Below are 22,768 nucleotides of genomic sequence, written 5' to 3'. Positions count from 1 at the left end.
AAGCTTTAACCAATTTTCCGGGTGAAATTGGCAATATTTTGAGGGCAGCTGTCTGGAGGTACAAACTTTTTTTTTTTTCGAAACTCTCTTTGGCTTTTTTTTACGATTCTTACCCCCGTATCCAGAAACGCTCCTTGACTTTGACTTGAAACTGCTTTCAATTCTGCGCGTTTGAAATGCGTCTGTGCTGCCTTGGCATCGCCTGAAGACAACGCGTTCGAAACGTGTTTGTGCTGCATTGAAGTCGGTGACAAGTTCAAGTCAAGCAGCGTTTTTGAATACTGGGGTAAGTGTCCCCACAGTAGTTTATCTTTCTGCTGGCTTGTCAAGGTAGCCATTGGTGTGGTCTCATAGCTTTTTTGCATAAGTGACCATTTGATATTCTTTCTTTTTTTCACCTTTGTCTTCTCTCCTTATTTTTAATGACAGCTGATGCATAGATATGTACCGTATTTATTCGAGTCTAGGGTTGGCTTAGATTCAAGGATTTTGAAAAACGCAATATTTTTTATTGACAAAAGTGGTGCACAACTGGTGCCACCTTGACAGTATTGTAACCATTATACTTGGAGACAACTTTGTGTTGCGATGAAGAAAAGGCTATGGAGTCAAAGTGGGGGTGTGCCATCGCTTTAGAATATAGGGCCACAAATGCATCCGTGTTTTTCATGTGAAAGTAATAAGAAAGAACATTATTTTCTTCTGGATTCTGCTTTTAAAGAGACGCTGCATGCACCAAGCGGTAATTCATATCTGTTGTTGCTTTCCGAAGTCTCTCTTTGCGCTTTTGCGCGTCTGAAAACATTGTATATTTTCCATGCACCTCTTAGTCAAAATGGCGCCTTCGTCTTTTGGTAAGTGCGCGTCGTCCTCCAGCTATTCCGACGACTCGCCGAAGGAGCTTGTGTCAAATTTCACTCACAAAGAGCTATGTAAGCAGGCGTATCAAATAGTGTGCAGTGGGATTGTCTAAACATGGCCATCTGTCGTAACGCGAGACGAACCGGACTACTTCGCCGAGGTGTATAGGAGCGGTAGCTCCGCCCCCATATCTTTCCCTTCATCTACACAGAAAGTTTTGCCCAAGTATAGTAGCCGAGCCAACACCTGGCTTAAGCCAGGTATTGGCTCGGCTTGTAAGGGCTACAATACTGTTTAGGTGGCGCTAGCTGTGCACCAGTTTTCTTAGTGAAAAATGTCGCATTCTTCAAAATCTTTGAATCTAAGTCGGCTGCAAAATTTGATTCAAAGAAATTTGGAAAAAAAAAAACTATAGATTTGAATAAATACGGTAGTAAAATTCTACAATTGGTAAAAGACTTGATTGTTGGCCAGTTGGTTGGGCATAATGGGGTGAGATAAGTGCTAATCAAACAAGGGACACAAAGGCGCTTGTCCTTATTTTATCGTCCAGTATAAGCAGTTGCTTTTTATATCAATACTGTGCTTTACACTTTGCCGTAATTCTTATTTGGATATTTTTAGAAGGGTAACAGCATGACGTGTTGGTGTGCATGTTACATCTAGATGGTGTGCGACTTCAATGAACAGCTCCAGCCTCAACCTACTCTGCCATTAGAGGGTATAGGGAAACGTCCTCCAGGGCGTAGAGTCCATCACAGGAACAAAGGAATGCACCACAATTCTCGAGCCGAGCCTGCAGCACCTCCACCTACAGCTGAGGCAAGTGGGTTTTATACTGGTATGGGAAATCCGCCATCTTGTTTGTGGGCCGCAGTAATACTGGTTGTGTGTTGTGTTCAGTGTTCTTTTCTTTCTCTCTATGATGCATTTTTTTCATGTTATGGTTACTCTATTTCCTCCAACTGTGGTCTTGTTAAAACTGATGACAGTTTTACTGCGAAAAACATCCTATATTACTAATCTGTCACAAATTTTTGCTCTAGTAATTGCAAAATGGTCAGGTTTATGACACCTAAAGACAGTTCCAAAAAAAAAAAAGTACCATGGAAACATTATAAATCAAATATTTTAAGTGAACATGCGGCGAAGCTTATTCCACGGTAAAGGTAACTAACTAAGCAAAGGCTTACTAATCTTCGCCGTGTGAAAGGTGCATGCAAGGGTCCTGGGGAGGGGGGGTCTGCGTATCTCCAGGTGCTTCATACTTTGACCAGCATAGGCTGTGAACTCTGTACTTAGAATGTGTGAAGAACAAGCACAGTTGTGGGAATTTTTCAGATACTTTAAACGAACACTAAAAAGCAAATAAGAATTGGTCGGAGTGAAAGCTCAGTGTATGACCATGTCTAACATGGCAATGTTATCAACAGCAGTGCCCTACTTACCAAGAAATTAAGCTAAATGTATCACATGACGTGCGCCACAAATGGGAGATTTTCAGGGGTGCAACAGCTGCACTAATTGTGCCAGTTTCATACAATTCCCCATTTCTGCACCAAGCTGCGCCAAAACCATAAAATTTGCTGAAATTGTGCCACTCTGCACTAAATGCCCCACCAGCCTCAAAATTTTTTCAGTTGGGCTAATTTCAGCAAGAAATGGAGGCCACGTTGGCTACCTGTATTTTCAAAATCAATCGATCAATCAATCCAAAGATCCAAGTGCATAGACCCTAACACACAGTGTAAGACATATACTCATTAGGTCGGGACACTTGCGAGACGTGACCGACCAAATAAAATAACAATGCTACGTGCACATCAGTCCGCTGACCACAGCAGATCTCTATCGGCGGGACAACGCAACTTCAAGACAAAAATGCGTTGCCGCAGCTGCCGGTAGCCACCAATACTTCGTGGGAAATATGAATTTCCTACCATGTCGGGAACTGAAGCTGGAAGCGTATGCCGTAGCGGCATTTGTAGCGTAGCTGCATTTGTATGTAGTGGTGAAACCATCACATAGCATTCTTAGGAGCGTGGAGTCTGATTAATGCCTGCTCTCTGTCTGTTAACCTTAACCTGGTCTCTTCAAATACAGTATAACCTCATTACAACAGACCTCCATAGTGAAGAGAATTTTGGTCTGTCCCGTGTGCTCAGATTTGGGTGCGTGTTAAAGAACCCCAGGTGGTCGAAATTTCCGGAGCCCTCCACTACGGCGTCTCTCATAATCATATGGTGGTTTTGGGACGTTAAACCCCACATATCAATTAGGATTTTGGTCTGTCGTGAAAGGAATATGTAAAATCAAAGTACCGTTACAATAGACTCTTATGGATACACTGAGTGGGTCTGTTATAACGTGAGGCAATCACGAGTCATGTTAAATTTATTTTTAATGGGGCATAAAAAATTTGATTTATTGGAAATCATTCTTCAGTGTCCGTAGCCTTTTTTCTATCTGATTCCAAAATTTTTTTACTAAAAACTACGTAGCAGTGCTGTAAAAAGTTTTTCGCGCGTGCCGCGGTGGTGAAAATCGTGGAAGTCGCAAAAAAAAAAAAAAAATTGTTTTCAAGAATATATAGTGTCGCAATGGCAGAACTGCCCATCATTTTTTGGCTCATGCTAGGAGTATTTTGTAAAGGCCATTCAGTGTTCAAAAAGCAGATGTTCGAAATTCATTTGGAGGACTCTGATTGCCTGCTTCTGCTGTATTGCTCCAGTGCACTTCGCTAGTCCGATGCTCATTCCGGATACGCCTTCGAGATAGTGTCGTCTGCTTCTTGGGAGTCGCGAGGTCGCGGCTGTATAAAATAGCACCACTTCGTGACATTTCTGGCTTGTTTTGTATTCACGGGTTCAGTCTTTAAATTACGATCACTCGCCGTATTCGTTGCGAACATTTCACGCACACGTCTCGAACCAATTTTTATAGCATTTACTCGTTGGGAAGAACGTCCTGCTTATCAGCGCTTTGGACCTTGCAATGAAGACCGTTGCGGGACAGATTTGCGTACTCGTGATTGAGCACATCGTACACTTAAAAATTCGGCACCACGGCCACGCACATCGCAGCTGCGCTTTCTGCTTGAAGTCGTGCCTAGACGTAACTCCGCATTGAACTTGGCGGGTAAAACAGTCGCGCTTGTGGATATGCAAAAGCAAAGAAGACATGTTTCGTCGCGAGCAACAAATCACATTGGCCGCTGGCTTCTTGTAACCACGAATCTTGCCCTTCAGTAGCGAACCCCAGCTGTGCTCGTCGTGCACCAACCACTCAGAATAGCGCTGGCAGGAGCCAGCAATTTCGCGCCCCAACACGCAAAATCGAACACGCTGTGTGCTGATTTTTCACCGCTGTAGCTAGGTATCTCATCGTTAACAGACCGGAGATATGCGGCCTTCGTTCTGAAATCGCTACGTTGATATTCCCGTCCCAAAAGCATCCAAGTGATTTTTGAAGTCAGAAGTTATTGAGTTTGGGATGTCCGTGGTAGAAAAGTCTGCTCAAAAGGAGTTCTGACCACCTTGATGGCCTCACATTATAGTCAAATATATCCGAATGTCTGTTATACCAGAATCTGTAGTAAACAAAGCTTCCAGAATCCGTAGTAAACGGAACGAATAGGGAGGTCGGCATAACGCCGCAAATCAGTATGCATAATACTTACATCGTTGCTCTGCCACATGTGTCCGTCTCATTAAAATGTATTTTCAAGACAAATTTCCAACAAAAATTTGTCCATAGTAACCCAAAATTCATTTGACAGTGTTCTTCAATAGGACAATCATTGCGGGAATGTTAGTTAGCCAACAATTTCAAGTGACAGGAATTGTGTTTTATATGCATGTTTGTTACATGCAAATACTGTAGTGTACAGCATATCCTGAAGGAGTATGGACACTAGCGAGGGTTTGCTCCTGGTGAGCTGCAGAGCCGCGTTCTTAGACGGCCGCAAAGCCACGGACTGCGGAGCAGGGGAGAGTCATGTTAGCACATGAGAATGACAAAGGCGGCGCAATGGCGGTGGGCTAGCCTCAATTCCTACGATGCATTGTTATAGGCATTGACTCCAGTCATTTGCCACCTGTACTTGCCACCTGAAAAACTCTTCTTTCACCTTCATTCACGTGAAATTGTACTACTCCTATAGTGAAAATATTATATGTCCATAGTTTTTTGCAGCATGAGGTTGGTTTAAGCATAGGGAGGACTTAATTTCAAATTGGATAAACTGTGCATTGTTCTATATATGGCCCTTTGTTTGTTTGTTGTCAGGTTATGGAACAGATGGAGGATCCTGTGGGCCATATGCCTCTCGCGTATGCCCCTGGCCAGACTGGTTATTCTTACTCATTCCCTCAGCCTGTGTACTACATGTGCGTCCCGACAGCACAGCCTTTCTACAGTCCTACCCAAGGCCACCATCCACTGTCATTTGTTACGGCCATGGTCTCGCCCCAGCCTCCACCGCATGTGGCCATGGCAGCTCCCAGTACACTGGCCAGTGAACCAGTGACAGCGGCCCATTATGCTGAGCCGCCTGATCTGAGCCTGGCAAGTAGAATACTTTTCCAAATGTCATGAAGCAAGTTTTGTCTTGCATGGAGGTAACTAAAGCATACATTATACAATCGAATGTCGTTCATAGAAATTCCTAGTGGATCAGTAATTTATTTGCATAAAATAATTTATACCAAGGAAAAAGAAGACTTCTTATATATACAGCAATATTTTATTAATTCGAGCTCTGGTACTTTGAAGTACTGTTTATTTCAAAGAATTTGTGTGGTCCGATATTTCAAGTAAATTTGAGGGGTGCAACAGCATCAGCCTGCTTCCTTGCCTGATAAATCGTTAGTTTAATACATTGGATTCTATGAGAATTATGCGGGGATATTCGAAAACAAGTTAGTAGTTGTGAAGATGTAGCACCTAAGTATGTAAGGGGTGCTGCATACACTCCAATTGGAAAATATAGGGGGCGCCTTGAAAGGCGCGCTTAGCTCCACTTGTGCGGCGGGAGCGCAACTTTGAGTCTTAGCAAATAGTAGCGCCTCGTTGCTTTGATAGCTATGGTGGCGCAAGCGCCCGTGACCAGTGCATAAGTGCTTCGAGCAAGATTCAGAGATCTCGTAGAGAAACATTGTTCCGCGATGCCACCATAAATAAATGGGAAAGCCTGCATGAAAGCGGCCACGTTTCCACATTAGTGAGCGCCTTGCTGTCCATTGTCTGTTAGTACTGATGGCTAAATACTCAGGTGTGCGTACCGTATTTACTCGCGTAATCCTCGCACTCGCATATTTCTCGCACCCCCCCCCCTCCCATCGCCCAACAAAAATACGATTTCTTTTTTTCTTTGAGTAATTATCGCACCCCCGAAAACTGTCGCAATAATGTCGTCTGCTCGCTACAACCACTGATGATAGCGTGCGCCGTCTGGCGCCATCTCTGAAGCATCAAGCGTACTATTATTGCACAGAGATTCAATCTAATCCACGCCAAGCCAAAGTGGCAAGTGCGCGTTGGGGCGTGCTTTCTATGTTGTGTCGGTAATCTTGTCGCGTTATGGGGCGATACTGAAGCTACACGGCTGCTTTTAAGTTGAAAGTGATAGATCATTCACTAAACAACGGCAACAGGGCCGGCGGAAGGCCCTTCGGAGTCTAGGAGTTTTGTGTTTGCTACTGGTGACAACAGCTGAAAGCCACCAAGACTAGTTGGGCCTGTTGTGTGCATATGAAACTGGGATTGATGGCCAACTTTATTTCTTCAGAAGGAAACTGCGGACGATTCTGTTAAATATCCATCAGCCCAATACTGACATCCATCAGCCCAATACTGACGTCCTACGCTTACCTTTTGAGTGCTTCCGTTAAGCGAGGAACGCTACCGCTACGCCTGCAACGCCCACAAGCTTTGCGTATGGTATTCGAATTCCCGACTATTTGCTCGCACTTTTTGTGTCTCAAATAAATCTTGCCTTGTCTTGAACCTGTACTTTTTATTGTTGAGGTAAGTTTTAGTTAGTACTTCTCAAAGCTTCTTGTTAGTTGCTGGTGTGAGAATCCCGATTTGCGGCCACTTCGTTTTTTTTTTTTCGCTCTGTACGTTTTCGTGGAAAGTTTTCCCCGTGTAATTCTCGCGCTCCCAACTTTGCATCGGTTTTCCGCCAAAAAAAGTCCGAGGATTATGCGAGTAAATACGGTATATAATGCAAGATGCTTACTTCATAACTGTCGGGGTAAGCTGTCTTTTTTGTTTACTTAAGGGGGGAATCCCACTTAAAAAAAACTTTATTTGTGGGTACATTTTGATCAAACTTGCAAGCTTTATGTATTTTGACATACTGATTTCAAATAGGCAGTTACTTTTTCTCTACAACAAGTACTTTTCAAAATATCGAGAATTTTGTGTTTTTTTAATTGGCTTATTGGGAGTAAAGTTTTCTCTTTAATGCAGGTTGTCATCAAAGACAATGGCATATGAAAATGATCCTGTTTTGTCAGAGCTTGAAGTGGTACAAGAATGAAAGTTCTAGAGTGATTTGAGCCGAAGTTACAGCATGTCAAACATTTGCAAGCCAAAGGCTTCAGTAACACTTTAGAGCAATTATTACTTTTGAAAAATATGTCTCATGTTATTTGTTCAAATTTTAGGCCTACTGCAATCCCCATTTGTCCCCTTTTCTAACAAAACAAGAATCGATGCGATAGGATAAGTATGACCAGAGATATCGTCACTCCAAAACTACATGATGATCAAAAACGCAGTTTTGAGAAAACGACAAAAAACATTTCCAGACAAATTAGAAATTATTATGGAAATTACTTCAACATTATAGTGATGAAGGATGATACACGGGTTCAATCCGGCAAGAATGAATATTTTACAATAATTTTAAATTAAATTAGGGCATCTCAAAATTCACTTCTAAATCCCAAACTTTCTAAAATGATCATTTTTGTAAATGTTCTTCAATTATGTGTAGCTATATACTAGTCCTACTGCACTTGTCAATTCACCACTTTTCTGACAAAAAAAGAATTATTGAGACTGGTTGAATAGAACCACAGATATTGTTGTTCCAATATGACACCATCAGAAATGCCACTTTGGGGAAACAGGTAAAAAAAATTTATTTACACACTCTCCCTCCAAAGAAAAAGTACCTCAAAATGATCCAGGGGAGTAATCGGGATGCATTTTGTCATAGTGACATTTGTTCACTGCCTTAGTAAGGCCAAGTGATGCTGCCCTTTTTTTAGCAGAACTTGTGCTACGCCGCAGGTCCTTTTGTCTTGCCCTGTTGGACCCTGTAGGTGTTAAGTTCACATTCAATTCTGCTAGCATGGCCGTAGCCGCGTGCTCATTATTAGCATTAAAACGCAGCACAGCCTCCGCTACAGCTGCCTGTACTGCAATCAACGATCAGTGCTGCTCTTTTGCTAGTATGCTCCAGATTACCGAGTGGAAAGACTAATTTGAGTGCTGGGTCTTTCTCCTGAGGCATCTTCACAGCAGTCTCCTCTCCGACAATCGCTGGTAAACCGGCAAGAGAGCTGCAGCCACATCACTGGGCAAATTATATTTGTGCTTGGGCTCTGGCTCCCCTTTAGCCTTTGCTGCGTTGTGGCGACACCAAGATTGCTCACCAGTTGGGCACAGTTGGTGGTTCGGGCAACTGTAGGTAGAGTTGACGTGATGAAATGTTGCCATCACTGCCCGGCTCATGGCTTCAGCATAACCTACGTGCGATTTTAGCACTCGCCCATAGTAGACAGCCAACTTGTTAATCAGTTCGGCAATCTCCCCTTGCCACCTAGGCTTCGTTTGCCTTCTTCCTTGTGTTGTTGCACTAGGTTGCATAGTGCAGTACCCATACGTTTCTTGACGTGGTCTACGCAATCCTCCTTCTCCACTTCAAAGTAGCCATAAATTTTCGCTTCTTTTATGGTGTATGTGCGGCTGTCACCATCACAACACCGTAGTGTAACAAAGGTCATGTCGCTGAAGGGATCGTTCAAACAAAATTTTGCCGGCTTCTACCTCCATTTGACCAGACTCTCAGCTAGAATTCTTCTGGCACTGGTGGCTTGGCTTCCAGATATTATAGCCCTCACTGCCTGGCTTAGCGCCGTTCTCACAACCCAAACAAAAGTTGGACGTCACATGGTAGTCAATCACGTATTCAGTAAACAGTTCGACAACCATTCCAACACCAATGTGAGAGGAATGCCCCCTTGTCAACCAAGTGCCGTCATAGCACACGGCAATGTACTTTTTGGGCCCAAAACACGTTTCCTTTTATAACTACTTTACTTCACTCACGCACCGAGTCATAACGGTCGCGGCAGCTCGGGTGGCAGCCGATTCTAAGTTGGTTTCAAGTGCCATTGAAATGTCTTATTGTGCAGCCCCCACCGAGTCAGTGCCATCGCCGCGAAAATATCGTTCATGGCTGTCTGGCTGTTCCCACTGCAGAGCATCGCACGCGTGGTTAAAATGTTTACCGCAAATGCATTGCAGGACTTATCACCATTGACTCAGCGCGAATTCTATGCCGTCATGACTTCGCCACAACAGTCGCACTTCACGATCATTTTTTTAGCGAGGCCGTAGTCGCCGGTCACCGTAAGTAGGCGTTTGGTGCGTAGCGACACCACGGACCCGAGCTAACGGGGGAGTTTCGACTCCCTCCCACGCCTAGCCGTGCGTGGCTTTGCCGTGTCCGGGGAAAAGGGAATCCTGGGGGTTGAGCCGACGCCGGGTGATTGGACCTTTAAGGCCCCCCGGCAGAGGCAACACACCCCTTTGGCCCCGGCTTCACGTAGACGGTACCCCTGGGCTGACCCACCCAGGGGAAATCGGCAGTCGCCTCTTCCTGTCTCCGTCTCTCCATCTTCGTCTTTTGTACTAGTTTTGATCTTGCCTGTCCTCTCCTCACTTCTTTTTACTTCCACAATTCTCGGCGGCAAGGGTTAACCTGGTGTAGATATCCAACCTTGGGTAGATATATTAGGTTATAGCGGCCATGTACCGCTGGCGCTTGCGTCTCCGCGTCTCGCAGCGTCCCCTTGTTGGGCTTGGTGGGGGGTCGCTGGCATGGCCGCCGAATAAGCTACCAAATTCATGGGAACTCCTAGAACTCTCACAATCAATCGCCCCTCCAAGAGGCGGCGCACCGATGCAATTTTTAAATTTCTTCCAAACAAGAAAGATAACTTCCGGAAAAAGCACATCAACTGTGAAAGTACAGAAAAGAAAGCTAGAAACATTTCACCTATCCTTGTGTCCAGATGCCTTATAGAAACGCTAGGCACAGGCTACAAAGCCACAAAGACCGCCAGTGATGACCTGCTACTCGAAATAAAAGACCACGCACAGTACCAGAGACTGCATAAACTTACATAATTTGGGGATCAGCCTATAACAATCACACCGCATCGAACCATGAACACCGTGAAGGGTGTTGTATCAGATAAAGCCCTGATGGACCCCTCTGATGAGGAACTTCTAACAGGCTGGAAAGAAGAAAATGTCATTCAGGTGCAGCGTATCAAAATAAGAGGAGAAAGTAAAGAAACCCCAACGAAACACATCATACTCACTTTCGCATCTAGCACTCTCCCCACTGAAACAGCAACAGGATATCTTAAGGGGGGAAGCTGCACTTGAAAAGCAACTTTTTTATTTATGGATATATCTGAACCAAATTTTCACAGTATGTGTATTTTGATGTGCAGATTCCAAAAATGTATTTACTTTTGTGATAGGGCTAGTAGTTCCCAATATACTGTGCTATCATTGAATAAGCCGGGTCCTTTGTTTGGAGCAAAATTAGCGTCTAATTAGAAAACCCAAAAATGGTGGTTACAGTATTGAAACAATGTAGAATGTTCAAGGATAGCAAGATGCTATAAATCAATTTACTAGGCGAATTTTAACAAGTTAGAGGTCATCAATGTTTACAGAAAAAAAAGCCATTGTCACATACCATACATGTGACCCATTTAAAAAATTTTGTGAAATGTATATTGCCCTGAAAATAGGCATATTGCTTACTGCATGCATTTATCTTTCTGGCAAAACAAAAATTATGCTGATATCTCAAATAGAACAGAAGCTATTTATCCTCCATTGTGACAAATGTGTCAAAATTGCTGTGTTGCGAAAACAAGGAAAATGTTGCAAAACATTTTTATTGGAAAAATACCTATAAAAGCTTAAGAAAATGCACCAGGGGTATAATCTGGATGCATCCCATCCTTATTCCTCCTCTTGGCCAGCTTCCCCACATTCTCAGATGCCTCTTTTTTTGTTGGAGCTGGCAGTCCGTCGGCGGTCTTTCTCTCTTGCTCTCAAAGATGCCCTGCTGGATATGTTGATGTCCAGCCGGAAAGATCCTCAAGCGTGGCAGGCTCGCGGGCGCGCGCCTCTTGCACTTCACTGGCACCGATCACATCCACGTCTACCCTCACACGGCCGGAGTCGACATCGCGCACGTCAGGGAGGCGCGTGTCTATGCGCTCTTCTCCGTTCTCGATAGCATCGGCGCGGTCATAGTCCACAGAGCGTACGCTCTCCGGGGAACCCGTCTCGCGCACTCCTGTGTTGACGGTAACATCAGTACTCGTGCGTCCACGCCGCGCATGCACGAGGAATCTTCTATGGCCACGTCGACGTTATCAGACGATGTCGGAGCTTGCTCCCGCGATGCAGTAGCAGCACCATTGGGCTTTCTACCCCTGCCTTTCTTCCGTGAACGGCCAAAGTGATGCTTCAACCGGAACTTTTTCGCACCGCTGGGCATAGCGAACCGCACCAAAATATTCTAGCACACTGACCGCACGAACACGTTAGCGATAAGACACCATCGCAAGAGCGATACCTTTTCAAAATGGCGGCTGACACTGCCATCAAGTTTTCCTGGCCAATCGAGAAACGCCATTTTGGTCACGTGCGTCAGGCAACCAATGGAATCGCGCGCAGTGCGTGGTTTTGCTTTGCGTTTCTTTGCTTCCCCGTGGGGCACTTGGTTGCTTACTGAAAAAAAGAGAAAAACTGGAAACGCGCCCTTTCAAACAAGACCAAAATGGCGCTGTTGGAGCGCGTAGTTCGCGTGCTGTTGGCGGTTGAAGTAAGGCTAGTTCAGACTTGAATTTAAAGGTCCGCTTGTGCGTAGTTGCTCTTTTTATCTCTTATAACTCTGGAAATAAATAGAATTTCGAAGCCAAAATTTGCTGATAGATGCAGAAGGGCCTCGGGAACGCGAAAATGATGAAAGAGAAAATACGATTTTTTGGCCGATTTTCGACTTTCCCCCCTTAAACTGCCAGTCAGACCATACATACCCAACCCGCGGCGCTGCTCTAAGTGTCAGAGGTTCGGGCACGGCTCCCAGAGCTGCCGAGGACAGCTTACCTGCGCGAAATGCGGCACCAAATGTCATACCGCTGACGATGACTCAGCTACAAGTCCACTGCGCAAACTGTGAGGGTGACCATCCTGCATATTCCAGGTCATGCATATTCCAGAAATAATAATTACAAAGTTTAAATTGAACATAAGCTTCCGTGAAGCACGGCAGCGCGTTTGCCCGCATTTTGCTGGGAACACATCGTATGCCGAAGTGGTTCGAGGGGGTCAGCACCACTTCGGTTTTTGGCAATGCCGTGGACCACGCCTAGCGTGCCGAGGCAAACGCCACAAGCCCCCACGGGGGGAGCTGCCTCGGCTGCCCCACCCTCCTTGAATGCAGCTCCTCAGAAGGCCCCTGTGAACCCTGGCAGCAGCCAGGGCACCACACAAACTAAAGGGGTCCCCTCGACCTCGAGCCCGGTGGGTTCGAAGGCTCCGTCTGTCATGACAAAGCCTACAACGAAAACAAGATTGTCTGTCGTCTCTCCTAAAGCGATGGACGCATCCACTGCACCGGCGCAGACTGCGCCAAAGGAGCGGCGAGGTTCCCTTGACCGCTCCTAAGATAAGTCACTTTTCTCTTTAGATACCAGCCACACTCATTTCGTACACACAGCACTTCTTTACTCCCATAATGGAGACAAATTATACAATGGAACGTCAGAGGACTACTTCGAAACCTCGACGATGTCCAAGAACTTCTACAGAAACATTCTCCGAAAGTGCTGTGTGTACAGGAAACACACCTAAAATCCAAGAATGCAAATTTTTTGCGTCAATATGTTGTCTTCTGAAAGGACAGAGATGATGCTGTGGCGTCTTCTGGTGGTGTAGCCATTATTGTTAATCGAGGAGTAGTATGTAGTAATCTACCACTAGTAACATCCCTAGAGGCAGTGGCTGTTCGAGCAGTTCTATTGAATAAGCTCGTCACCATCTGCTCTCTATACATACCGCCGCAACACCGCCTGGAAAAACATGATTTCCAGTCTTTAATAGATGAGTTACCAGAACTTTATCTGGTTCTAGGGGACCTGAATGCGCACAGCGGTTTATGGGGTGACTGTCGATGTGATGCACGAGGTCGTCTCATCGAACAGTTCCTCTTTTCATCAGGTGCTTGTCTGTTGATTAGAAAAGAGGCAACATATTAACTTACTCCTCCATAGACCTCAGTATTGCATCTCCTTCACTTCTACCACTACTCCAATGGAAAATTATAAATAATCCCTACTGAAGTGACCATTTTCTTGTCATTTTGAGTACACCATTATACGAATGTCCTTCACAAGTTCCCAAATGAGTGACGTACAAAGCCAACTGGGAACAGTTTTATAACACTACTCATTTAAGTTGGACAGACATATGTGGGTTAAGCATAGATGAAGCTGTGGAGTACTTCACAGCTTTCTTTATTGATGCAGCAGCCAAGTGCATCCCGCAAACATCTGGACTGCCTGGCAAGCGACTCATCCCATGGTGGAACACCGAGTTTCGTAATGCGCGAAAGGAGCAGAACAAGGCATGGAGGTTGTTTCGGAATTCACCAACAGCCGAAAATCTTGACAGCTTTGAGAAAAATGAAATCTCGAGGCAGGAGAATGCACAGGCAGGCCAGAAGAGAAAGCTGGCACAAGTTCTTATCAGGGATCAATTCATATACACAAGAGGCTAAAGTCTGGAACATGGTTCGTAGGGTAGCAGGAAGACAAGTACATTCACTCCCACTCGTTAATACTCAGGGTGAAAGCCTGGAAGATCAGGCGAACTTCCTCGGTGCCCACTACGAGCAGGTGTCTAGCTCATCACACTATACTGAAGCTTTCCAAAGATATAAAGCAAGGATAGAAAAGCAGGAACTAGAACACAAGTGTACAAACTACGAGGCATACAACCAACCTTTCAACTTGTGTATGAAATGTTGAAAAACCTGCCGCTCGAAACTCAAAACACATTACTCTCCCTATACAATGCTATATGGTTTTCTGGCGTCATTCCTGCTTCCTGGAAAGAGGCTATAATTCCCATTTTAAAAGAAGGCAAGGACCCTTCCTCAGTTTCAAGTTATAGGCCCATTGCACTTACAAGCTGCCTTTGTAAACTTTTTGAGAGAGAGAGAGAAAACTTTATTAAAAAGTTAGTCAATTTTTAAGGCATGGCCCGTCGCCCCTAGCTGTCGGCCGGAATACCTTGGGACGCGGTAGCAGCAAGGGCTGGACTGATGATGTCGCGCTGGACGTTGGGGTCTGAGCTGCGGAGCAGGGCCTCCCAGGATTCTACAGTGTGAGAACCATCGTTTTGACTTCGACATGTCCACACCATGTGGACCGAATTCGCTACCTCATCACAAAATTTACACTGGGACTGGAAAACTGCGTGGTGCCACTTCCTGTAAAGTGCGGGGTTTGGAAAAACCCCGGTCTCTAACTTTTTGAAAAGATTATAAATCGCCGACTTTAGCTCCTTGAAACACAGTCTGCTCGACCGATTTCAGTGTGGATTTCGAGAGGGTAGACCCACCATCAACCATCTGGTGCGTATCGAGGCACAGATCCGAGACGCTTTCGCCCACAAACAATACTTCCTCTCTGTGTTCCTCGATATCGAGAAGGCTTTCGACACAACATGTCGTTTTGACATATTAAGAGACTTGTCTCGCCTGGGTGTGCGCGGTAGAATGTTTTCCATAATCGAGAGTTACTTGTCCAATCGAACATTCCGTGTTCGTGTACGCAGTGTTCTCTCCCAAACATTTGGCCAGGAGACGGGAGTAACGCAAGGTGGTGTACTTAGTTGTACACTTTTTATTGTCAAAATGAATTCCTTGCACCTGTCCATCCCCCGCAATATGTTCTACCGTACATATGTCGACGACGTTCAGCTTGGCTTCAATTCATGCAACTTGGCAATATGTGAGCGGCAGGTTCAGCTGGGTTCAAACAAGGTCTCCAAATGGACAGATAAAAACGGATTCCGACTTAACCCATAAAAAAGCATGTGTGTCTTGTTCTCTCAAAAGAGAGGCTTGCACTCGGAACCTGATATTCGACTGAACGGGTAACGTCTTTCTGTCAAAGCCGAGCACAAATTCTTAGGTCTAACCTTAGACAACAAGTTGACTTCCATACCGCACATCAAGTATTTAAAAGCAAAATGTCTAAAAGCCATGAATATTCTAAAGGTAGTGTCACGTACCACGTGGGGTAGTGACAGGCAATGTCTCATGAATTTGTATAGAAGCCTCATTCGCATATAGAAGACTATGGGGCCGTTGTTTATCAGTCTGCGACTCCAAGTGCTTTGAAGATGTTTGACCCCGTGCACTATTTGGGCATTCGCCTTTCTACGGGGGCTTTCCGCACGAGCCCTGTGGAAAGCCTGTATGTGGAATCGAATGAGTGGTCACTCCACTTAGAGAGATGTTACACATATTTTGTGTACTACCTCAAGGTGAACGCAGACAAAAAACACCCCTCTCATTTCACAATCAATGATCAGTCTTATTCTGCCCTGTTCCACAGCCGTCCTTCAATGAGGCAGCCCTACTCACTTCGTGTGAGAGGGCTTGCTGAGGAAACAGATGTGCCACTTCTGTAACACTGTTTGATGGCTCCTGCTGCATATCTACCGCCGTGGCAGTGGCAGCTTGTAGACTGTGACATATCTTTTGCGGAAGTCACAAAGCATGCACCTGTTGCCCATATCTGCACATACTTTCATGAACGCCAACACAAATACAGTTGTCCCGAATTCTACACCGATGCTTCAAAAACGGACACTTCTGTCTCGTACGCTGCAGTTGGCCCATCGTTTTCAGATGCCGGTACTCTTCATCCGAACACAAGCATTTTCACTGCAGAAGCTCATGCGTTACTTGTGGCTGTCAAACACATCAAACAAATAAAACTACAACGTGCAGTGATATACACAGATTCCCTATGCGTGGTAAAAGCCCTCAAAACCCTGAAAAAACAAAAATTCTGTTCTTGTATCTCTTTACTGACTCCTATGCACAGTATACGCACTCTAACAGCATGTCGTAGTGTGCTGGGTGTCGGGACACCGCGAGATAAGGAACAAAATTGGCAGACCACTTGGCTGCATTTGCCCAAAACAACACTGCTACCAATACATCCATAGCTGTCCCTGCGCTCGACCTGAAGCCCTTCGACGGAAGCTCAGGTCGTGTTGGCAGCGGCTATGGGATAGACAAACACAAAACAAATTACACGTAATAAAACCAGTACAGTCGCCGACCGATTTTCCGGACTCCAAAAATTCGGACTTGTTGGATATTCCGGACTTCATAAATGCACCGTCAGGGATCCCATAGAGCTAATGCATTGTTTCGACCGATTTTTCGGGCGAATTTGCCCCTGAAAGTTCGATTTTTCGGACTAAATTGCTCGTTTTGTGCCACGCCTCAAGCCATTGTGAACGCCGCCATGTTGGATTTTCCGTCGGCTTGGCTAAGCTTGGTCTTCAGATGCCTTTCCTGCCTCCGAGATTGGAATGCGCACGCCATATTTTAAGTTTCAGAGGCCGTGTTTGCTTTTTAAAAGACGCGGTGATGGATGCCGTTTTTTCGTCTTCGGTCAGCACTATCGTCATCACATCGCACGGGGAGGAGGCGAAAGAAGGATTCTCTACCTGCCACAATGACATTTAAAGACTTCACTCGTGCGACGACGACATTGTTTCGTGCGCGGAGGCCATTGACGACGAAATTCTTCGCCAGGTTGTCCCGGAGCCGGAGAGCGGCTCGGATGACGACGACGATGACCGCCCGCGGAGATCGCCAACGCGGTGACAACTTTGTCGAGCGTTTACGGCGACAATTTCACCTTGGCGCAAATACGGGCAAAGCAAATTGCCTCCAAGCGTAGTTTGAGGCAAGGCAGCATCAAGGACTTTTTTAAACCTGCCTGATGCAATAAACTTCAGATTTTTGGCGAAAACGAGTTTTTCGGACTGTTCGATTTTTCGTACTTTTTTTCGGTCCCCGCCAGGTCCGAAAAATCGGTCGGCGACTGTACTTGGAAATTGGCCACCAGTATCCAAATCACGCTACACGCAATTAACGCTCACCAGACTGCAAATAGGACACACACACAGCACACATGCATATTTGATGACTTGCGGTGAGCAACCCATCTGTGAGAGATGTGGGGAACAGCGTATGGTTTTACATATACTTGTTCAGTGCAATGAGTTGGACTCTCTAAGAAAAAAACCACTTTATAGTACCCTTCTGACAGCCACTTCCATTACATCCAGTCATGTTCATGCGTAGAGATCCTCTTTTTAAGATTGAATCGCTTTTCATGTTTTTAAAAGAAGCAGATAGCTTTCACTGCATATTTCAAGGTGATCCGGAGCACGACCTCTGTACAGAGGTCGAGGCTTCGGTGGTTCCATTTAAGACAGCACCTGCCTCGCTGCCCTTGGGCTCAAGGGCATGCATTGACGAGGCATTCGTGCTAACCTCATTTTTTCAATGTAGTTTCATCACCACAAACACTCTCTTTTACTTCCACTACACATATTTCATGTCACTTCCATGATTTTAAATGCCTCTATGTTTTAACCCACCTTAGGGTGCCGAATTTTAGGCCTCTTTACAGCCATGAAACATTATCATAGTTCATATCCTGGACCTATTGCATAAAATCATGCACCCTTGCCATTTTATAAACATTTTACATGGCGCTCTTTGCCCAAGTATGGCCCTTGCACCATTAAAACCCATATATCATCATCATGTTCTTGGTGTCGACTCAAGTTTATGAAGAATGTCCTGCTCACGAGGACTTACTTGCGCAATTTTGCTGCTCGTGACAGCTCGAGCGTCAACTCGCACACGGCTAGAGCCGGCGCAAGAATGCCGTCGTTCTTCGGCGGATCGCTGTCAGCTGCATCGCTGCGGGTCGCTTGCTGATCGCTTGTAGAGCCGCGCGATGGCATGCAAGCATCTTGCGGACCGCTATCACCAGCACTGATGATATCGGATGCCCCGACACAGCGAGTCGCCTGCTCGTCGGTTGTAGTGCCTTTGTAGAGCGGACCGGTATCATCTCCATTGCCGTTATCGGGCGCCGAAGCAACGACGGTCGCTTGCTGATCGGTCGCGGCAACTTGTGACGTGCCGTTAGCATGTTTTTTCATTTTGGCTCTCCTTCGGCCGAACTGATACACCGAATGATGCTTTTTCGATCCTCCAGGCATGTTCGTCGTATCACTGTAACCAAAGTCAAAATGGCGTCTCGAATAGCCAAGTTTTCAAAGCCAACGCCCTAAGCCAATCAGACGGCGGCATTTTAGCCATGTGATCTCAAGTGGCCAATGACAACGCTTTACGCATATTTTTTCTTTCTTTTTTTATTTCAAGAGGTGGCAAGCTCAGTGCTGCCCAACCGAGCGAGAAACATAGCGAATTGCAAGAGATTTTCAACGATACCAAAAATAGCCGCGTTTGAGGGGGCCGTTCACAAGTTACAGGCAGCCGAAACAAGCGCGATTTGTCCTCAATTTAAAGGTCTGGGGGCATGCCAACACATCTTTAATTTACTGTTACGCCGTTAATATGTGGTATTTTGCAACTAAAATTCGCAGACAGGTTCGCGATGGTAGAAAGAATACAAAATGACACTTTTGAAAATTCGATTTTCGAGGAAACTTTCGGGTCCCAAGAGCCGTCTCCCCTTAAAATATTATTTGTGCGTGCCCATTACTGGCGTACTTGCAAAATACTCTGAGCATTGAGGAATATTGATAGCTTCGTGGCCAGGCGGTGTGCTAGATTGTTGCGACTTCGTACTAAGGCTATTTTCAGCTATCATGAGCGCAGCTCATGCTAAAAGAAGCGCTATGATTTCGCGGTCAAAGAGGATGCCGCAACCGTTCCGTCTTTGGCTTCACCTTGTGAAGTGGTGACGGCAACGGCACGGTAACTCTGGCTACCCCCACGTTTCTCTCATTCACAACAACTTCTTGCATTGTTTGTGCTTTCCAAAACTAACACCGACATGCAGATTCGTCGCTACTATACTTGCGATGCTTCGTTTTTTTACTCTGTAGTTCTGCTACCCCTTGTCAGTTCTTCTTAACATGCAGATATTTTACCAATCAAAGAAAAGGTCTTCACGGATGAATCGCTCTGAAAGATGGGATTCAATTTATCACTTACGGTGGTTCCTTCCATTGGAGCTACAGCACAGGGTTTTAACTACAGGAAAGCATTTGCAGTGTCATTCGTGATTTAATATGCGAGACGAAACGAAATGAATGCTTAGGTTATCTAAACCAAACTCATTCTTCAACAACATTATTCTTTTTTGTGAATAAAGATAAATAGTACTTTGAAAACAATCTATTGTTAATGATTTTGAGATTGTAAAGAAATTCATTTATTTGACAAGCCACCACAATTTTTAAGGTCGATCCCCCATGGTGGTGTGCCCCAGTCCCAGTTGGTTGCCCCAATTGGGTGAACGAACCAACCAACATCTAGAAGCCATCCAGGTATGCGCTGCTGGACAGCAAGTTGTCTTTACAGTACAGCCGAACCTCAATATATCGAACACGGATATATACAATTGTTGTTTATATCGAACGGTTCCTATATCACGCGGGAAATCGCATGCATTTCTAATGTTCATTTCAAATGATGTTTGACGCATAATGGATATATCGAAGTCGGCCACCCCAGACCGTTACTGCTCCATTGACTAGTGCAAGCTTTCCCGTAACACTCTCGAAACTACAGTCAAGCCTGACTATATAGAACCCGTTTATATCAAATTATCTCGTAAATCGGACAATTCTTAAACAAGGTAAACTTACATTGAGATTATATAGCAAAAGTTACTGTTTTATCGAACGAAAATAGCAACGACAACTGATATATCAAACTCGCATGTGCCTCAAAAGTGTCCCAGCAAGTTCGCTTTCCCTCGCGGTGGCAGGGAAAACTGCCGGCGCCACCATAGAAAAAGTTAATTAGACCCGGTTGTGCACAGGCAAACACCCCCCTGCAAGAAATAATCCTGGCTTGTTCGCAGCGCTTACAGCCAATCGGAGGCCATCGTGCTGTCTCCGAGCAGCGAAGGCGGTAGAAGTTAGCGCCATTTTTTCTTTCTTTATGCTTGTGTGCCTGCAGCTGCTTGCTTTCCTCGAGTCCTCATACAGTGTGAGCGCCATTTTTTCTTTCTTTATGCTTGTGTGCCTGCAGCTGCTTGCTTTCCTCGAGTCCTCATACAGTGTGGTCTGTGCTGGTGGTGTTCCTTGTTGCTCTGTGAATTGTGTTGGCACGCTGTCGTCATGGCTTGCGAAAAGAGGCAGAATTTGCCGTTTGCCGCGAAACTCGAAATCGTGAATCGGGTTGAGCGCGGTGAAAAGAAGTCAGACGTCGTTGCCGCGTACAAAATCCCTAGGAGCACCTTGAGTACTATCCTGAAGAACAAGGCAGACATCAAGGCCAAGTCGGACAAAAGGCCAGGTGTCCGTGGCACCCGATGTGTGTGCACTGCTGTGTACAAAGACGTTGAAGCAGCCTTTTACAAGTGGTTTGTGGACGTTCGGTCGCGAAACATCCCGGTGTCCGGCCCTATGATCGAGCAGAAAGCCAAGGACCTTGCTTTCCTGCTTGGCAGGAACGATTTCCAAGGCGGTTCAGGCTGGCTCCAACGTCGCGAAACATCCCGGTGTCCGGCCCTATGATCGAGCAGAAAGCCAAGGACCTTGCTTTCCTGCTTGGCAGGAACGATTTACAAGGCGGTTCAGGCTGGCTCCAACGGTTCAAAGAACGGCACGACATCGTTGGCAAAGCTGTTACAGGTGAAAGCAGAGCGGTGGACCTGGACAGCGTAGACAAATGGCTCGAAGAAAACTGGCGAGATATCGCAGCAAGATATCAAGCCCAAGATGTCTTCAATGTGAATGAAACCGCTCTATTTTGGCAAATGTTGACAAACAAGACACTTGCGTGTCGTGGCGACAAGACTTTCGGCGGCAAGGCACACAAAGCTCGTGTGTCCGTGCTGTCTGCAGCTAATTTAGACGAATTGAAGAAGCTTTGACCTTTGGTTGTTGGAAAAAGCACGACACCGCGGTGTTTTCGAAATGTGCTGTTGCTTCCAGTTACCTTCCGAGCAAACTCAAAAGCGTGTATGACCGGGAAGCTTTTCGGCAGGTGGCTATCGTCGTGGAATCATGATTTGGTAAGCGAAAATCGCAAGGTGTGCCTGTTCGTGGACAATTGTTCATCGCACTACTGCAGTGTGATCTTCAGCAACATCGAGCTTCGTTTTTTGCCCCTGAACACTACGTCTGTACTGCAACCACTGGATTAAGCCCCGCCATGGTGGTCTAGTGGTTAAGGTACTCGGCTGCTGACCCGCAGGTCGCGGGATCAAATCCCAGCTGTGGCGGCTGCATTTCCGATGGAAGCGGAAATGTTGTAGGCCCGTGTACTCAGATTTGGGTGCACGTTAAAGAACCCCAGGTGGTCAAAATTTCCGGAGCACTCCACTACGGCGTCTCTCATAATCATATGGTGGTTTTGGGACGTTAAACCCCTCCAAATCAATCAATCAACCACTGGATTAAGGCGTTATACGTGCAATGAAAGCCGGCTATTGGAAGCGCCTGTAGAGAGGCTGCTGCAGAACCTTCGTGTTGGCAGGGAGCTTAAGATCGACTTGCTCGGAGCTATTTCTATGTTGAGTAGGTCGTGGGAAGATGTCACGAAGGAGACCATCCAGAACTGCTTTAGGCATGCTGGTTTCCGCATGCCTGGTGATGACACCCCAAATTCCGACGACAGCACTGAAGTCACTGCAAGTGTTTCCGCCGAAATTTGGAACAAGCTGGCAGAGTTCGCGGGTGCTATCGACGGATCGACATTGGACGAGTTCGTCAGTGCGGACGATGATGTCGCCATCATGAGTCGGTTGCAAGATGAGGACTACATTGCAGACGTCATGCCAACCACGAGCCAAAGCGACAGCAATAAGGAAATTGACAATGGCCCATTGCCTACATTCTCCGAAGTGATTAGTGCACTTGTGTTAGTCCGGCGCTATTGCATGAATGTGGAAGGTTGCCGCCTCAGCTGCTCCGACTTGATGGACAACGTGGAGGCGTGCGTGCTGTCGCAGGCAGCGAAGTCTTTGACCCAAAGAAAATCCGGCACTGTTTTGTACCACTGTAGGGGTCGCAAGTAAGCCGCCATATTAATAAAGTACTTTTCTTATAATTTATTATGTGCCTTTGTGTCAAATTCTATACCGGGCCTATATCGAATTATGCCATATATCGAACTAATAAACGTCTTTTGGCGAGTTCGATATACCCGGGTTTAACAGTAGCAACAGCACAGTGGGCGTTTACGAACACTGCACACATTGATGGCGCCGAGAGTGCCACTTAAACGTAGTAGCGTCAATGGGTCGATGCAGTGCACTTATTGGACTAG

The 22,768-nt window shown here is 45.8% G+C and overlaps 1 protein-coding gene across 6 annotated transcripts in view; it reads left to right on the top strand.

Moving 5' to 3' along the window:
* Positions 1-22,768, top strand: part of LOC119176508 (ubiquitin specific protease 10) — a 160,734-nt gene that overhangs the window by 45,887 nt on the left and 92,079 nt on the right. For all 6 annotated transcript variants that reach the window (XM_075877774.1, XM_075877772.1, XM_075877773.1 and 3 more), the window contains 2 exons: positions 1,528-1,683; positions 5,149-5,427. In XM_075877774.1, coding sequence (XP_075733889.1) covers positions 1,528-1,683; positions 5,149-5,427 — 435 coding nt within the window. The remainder of the gene's footprint in view (positions 1-1,527; positions 1,684-5,148; positions 5,428-22,768) is intronic.

The sequence above is a fragment of the Rhipicephalus microplus genome, chromosome X (genome assembly GCF_043290135.1).
Source record: "Rhipicephalus microplus isolate Deutch F79 chromosome X, USDA_Rmic, whole genome shotgun sequence".
NCBI lineage: Eukaryota > Metazoa > Arthropoda > Arachnida > Ixodida > Ixodidae > Rhipicephalus > Rhipicephalus microplus.
The sequence above is the reverse complement of the archived record's forward strand: the minus strand, read 5'-3'. Positions and strand labels throughout refer to the sequence as shown.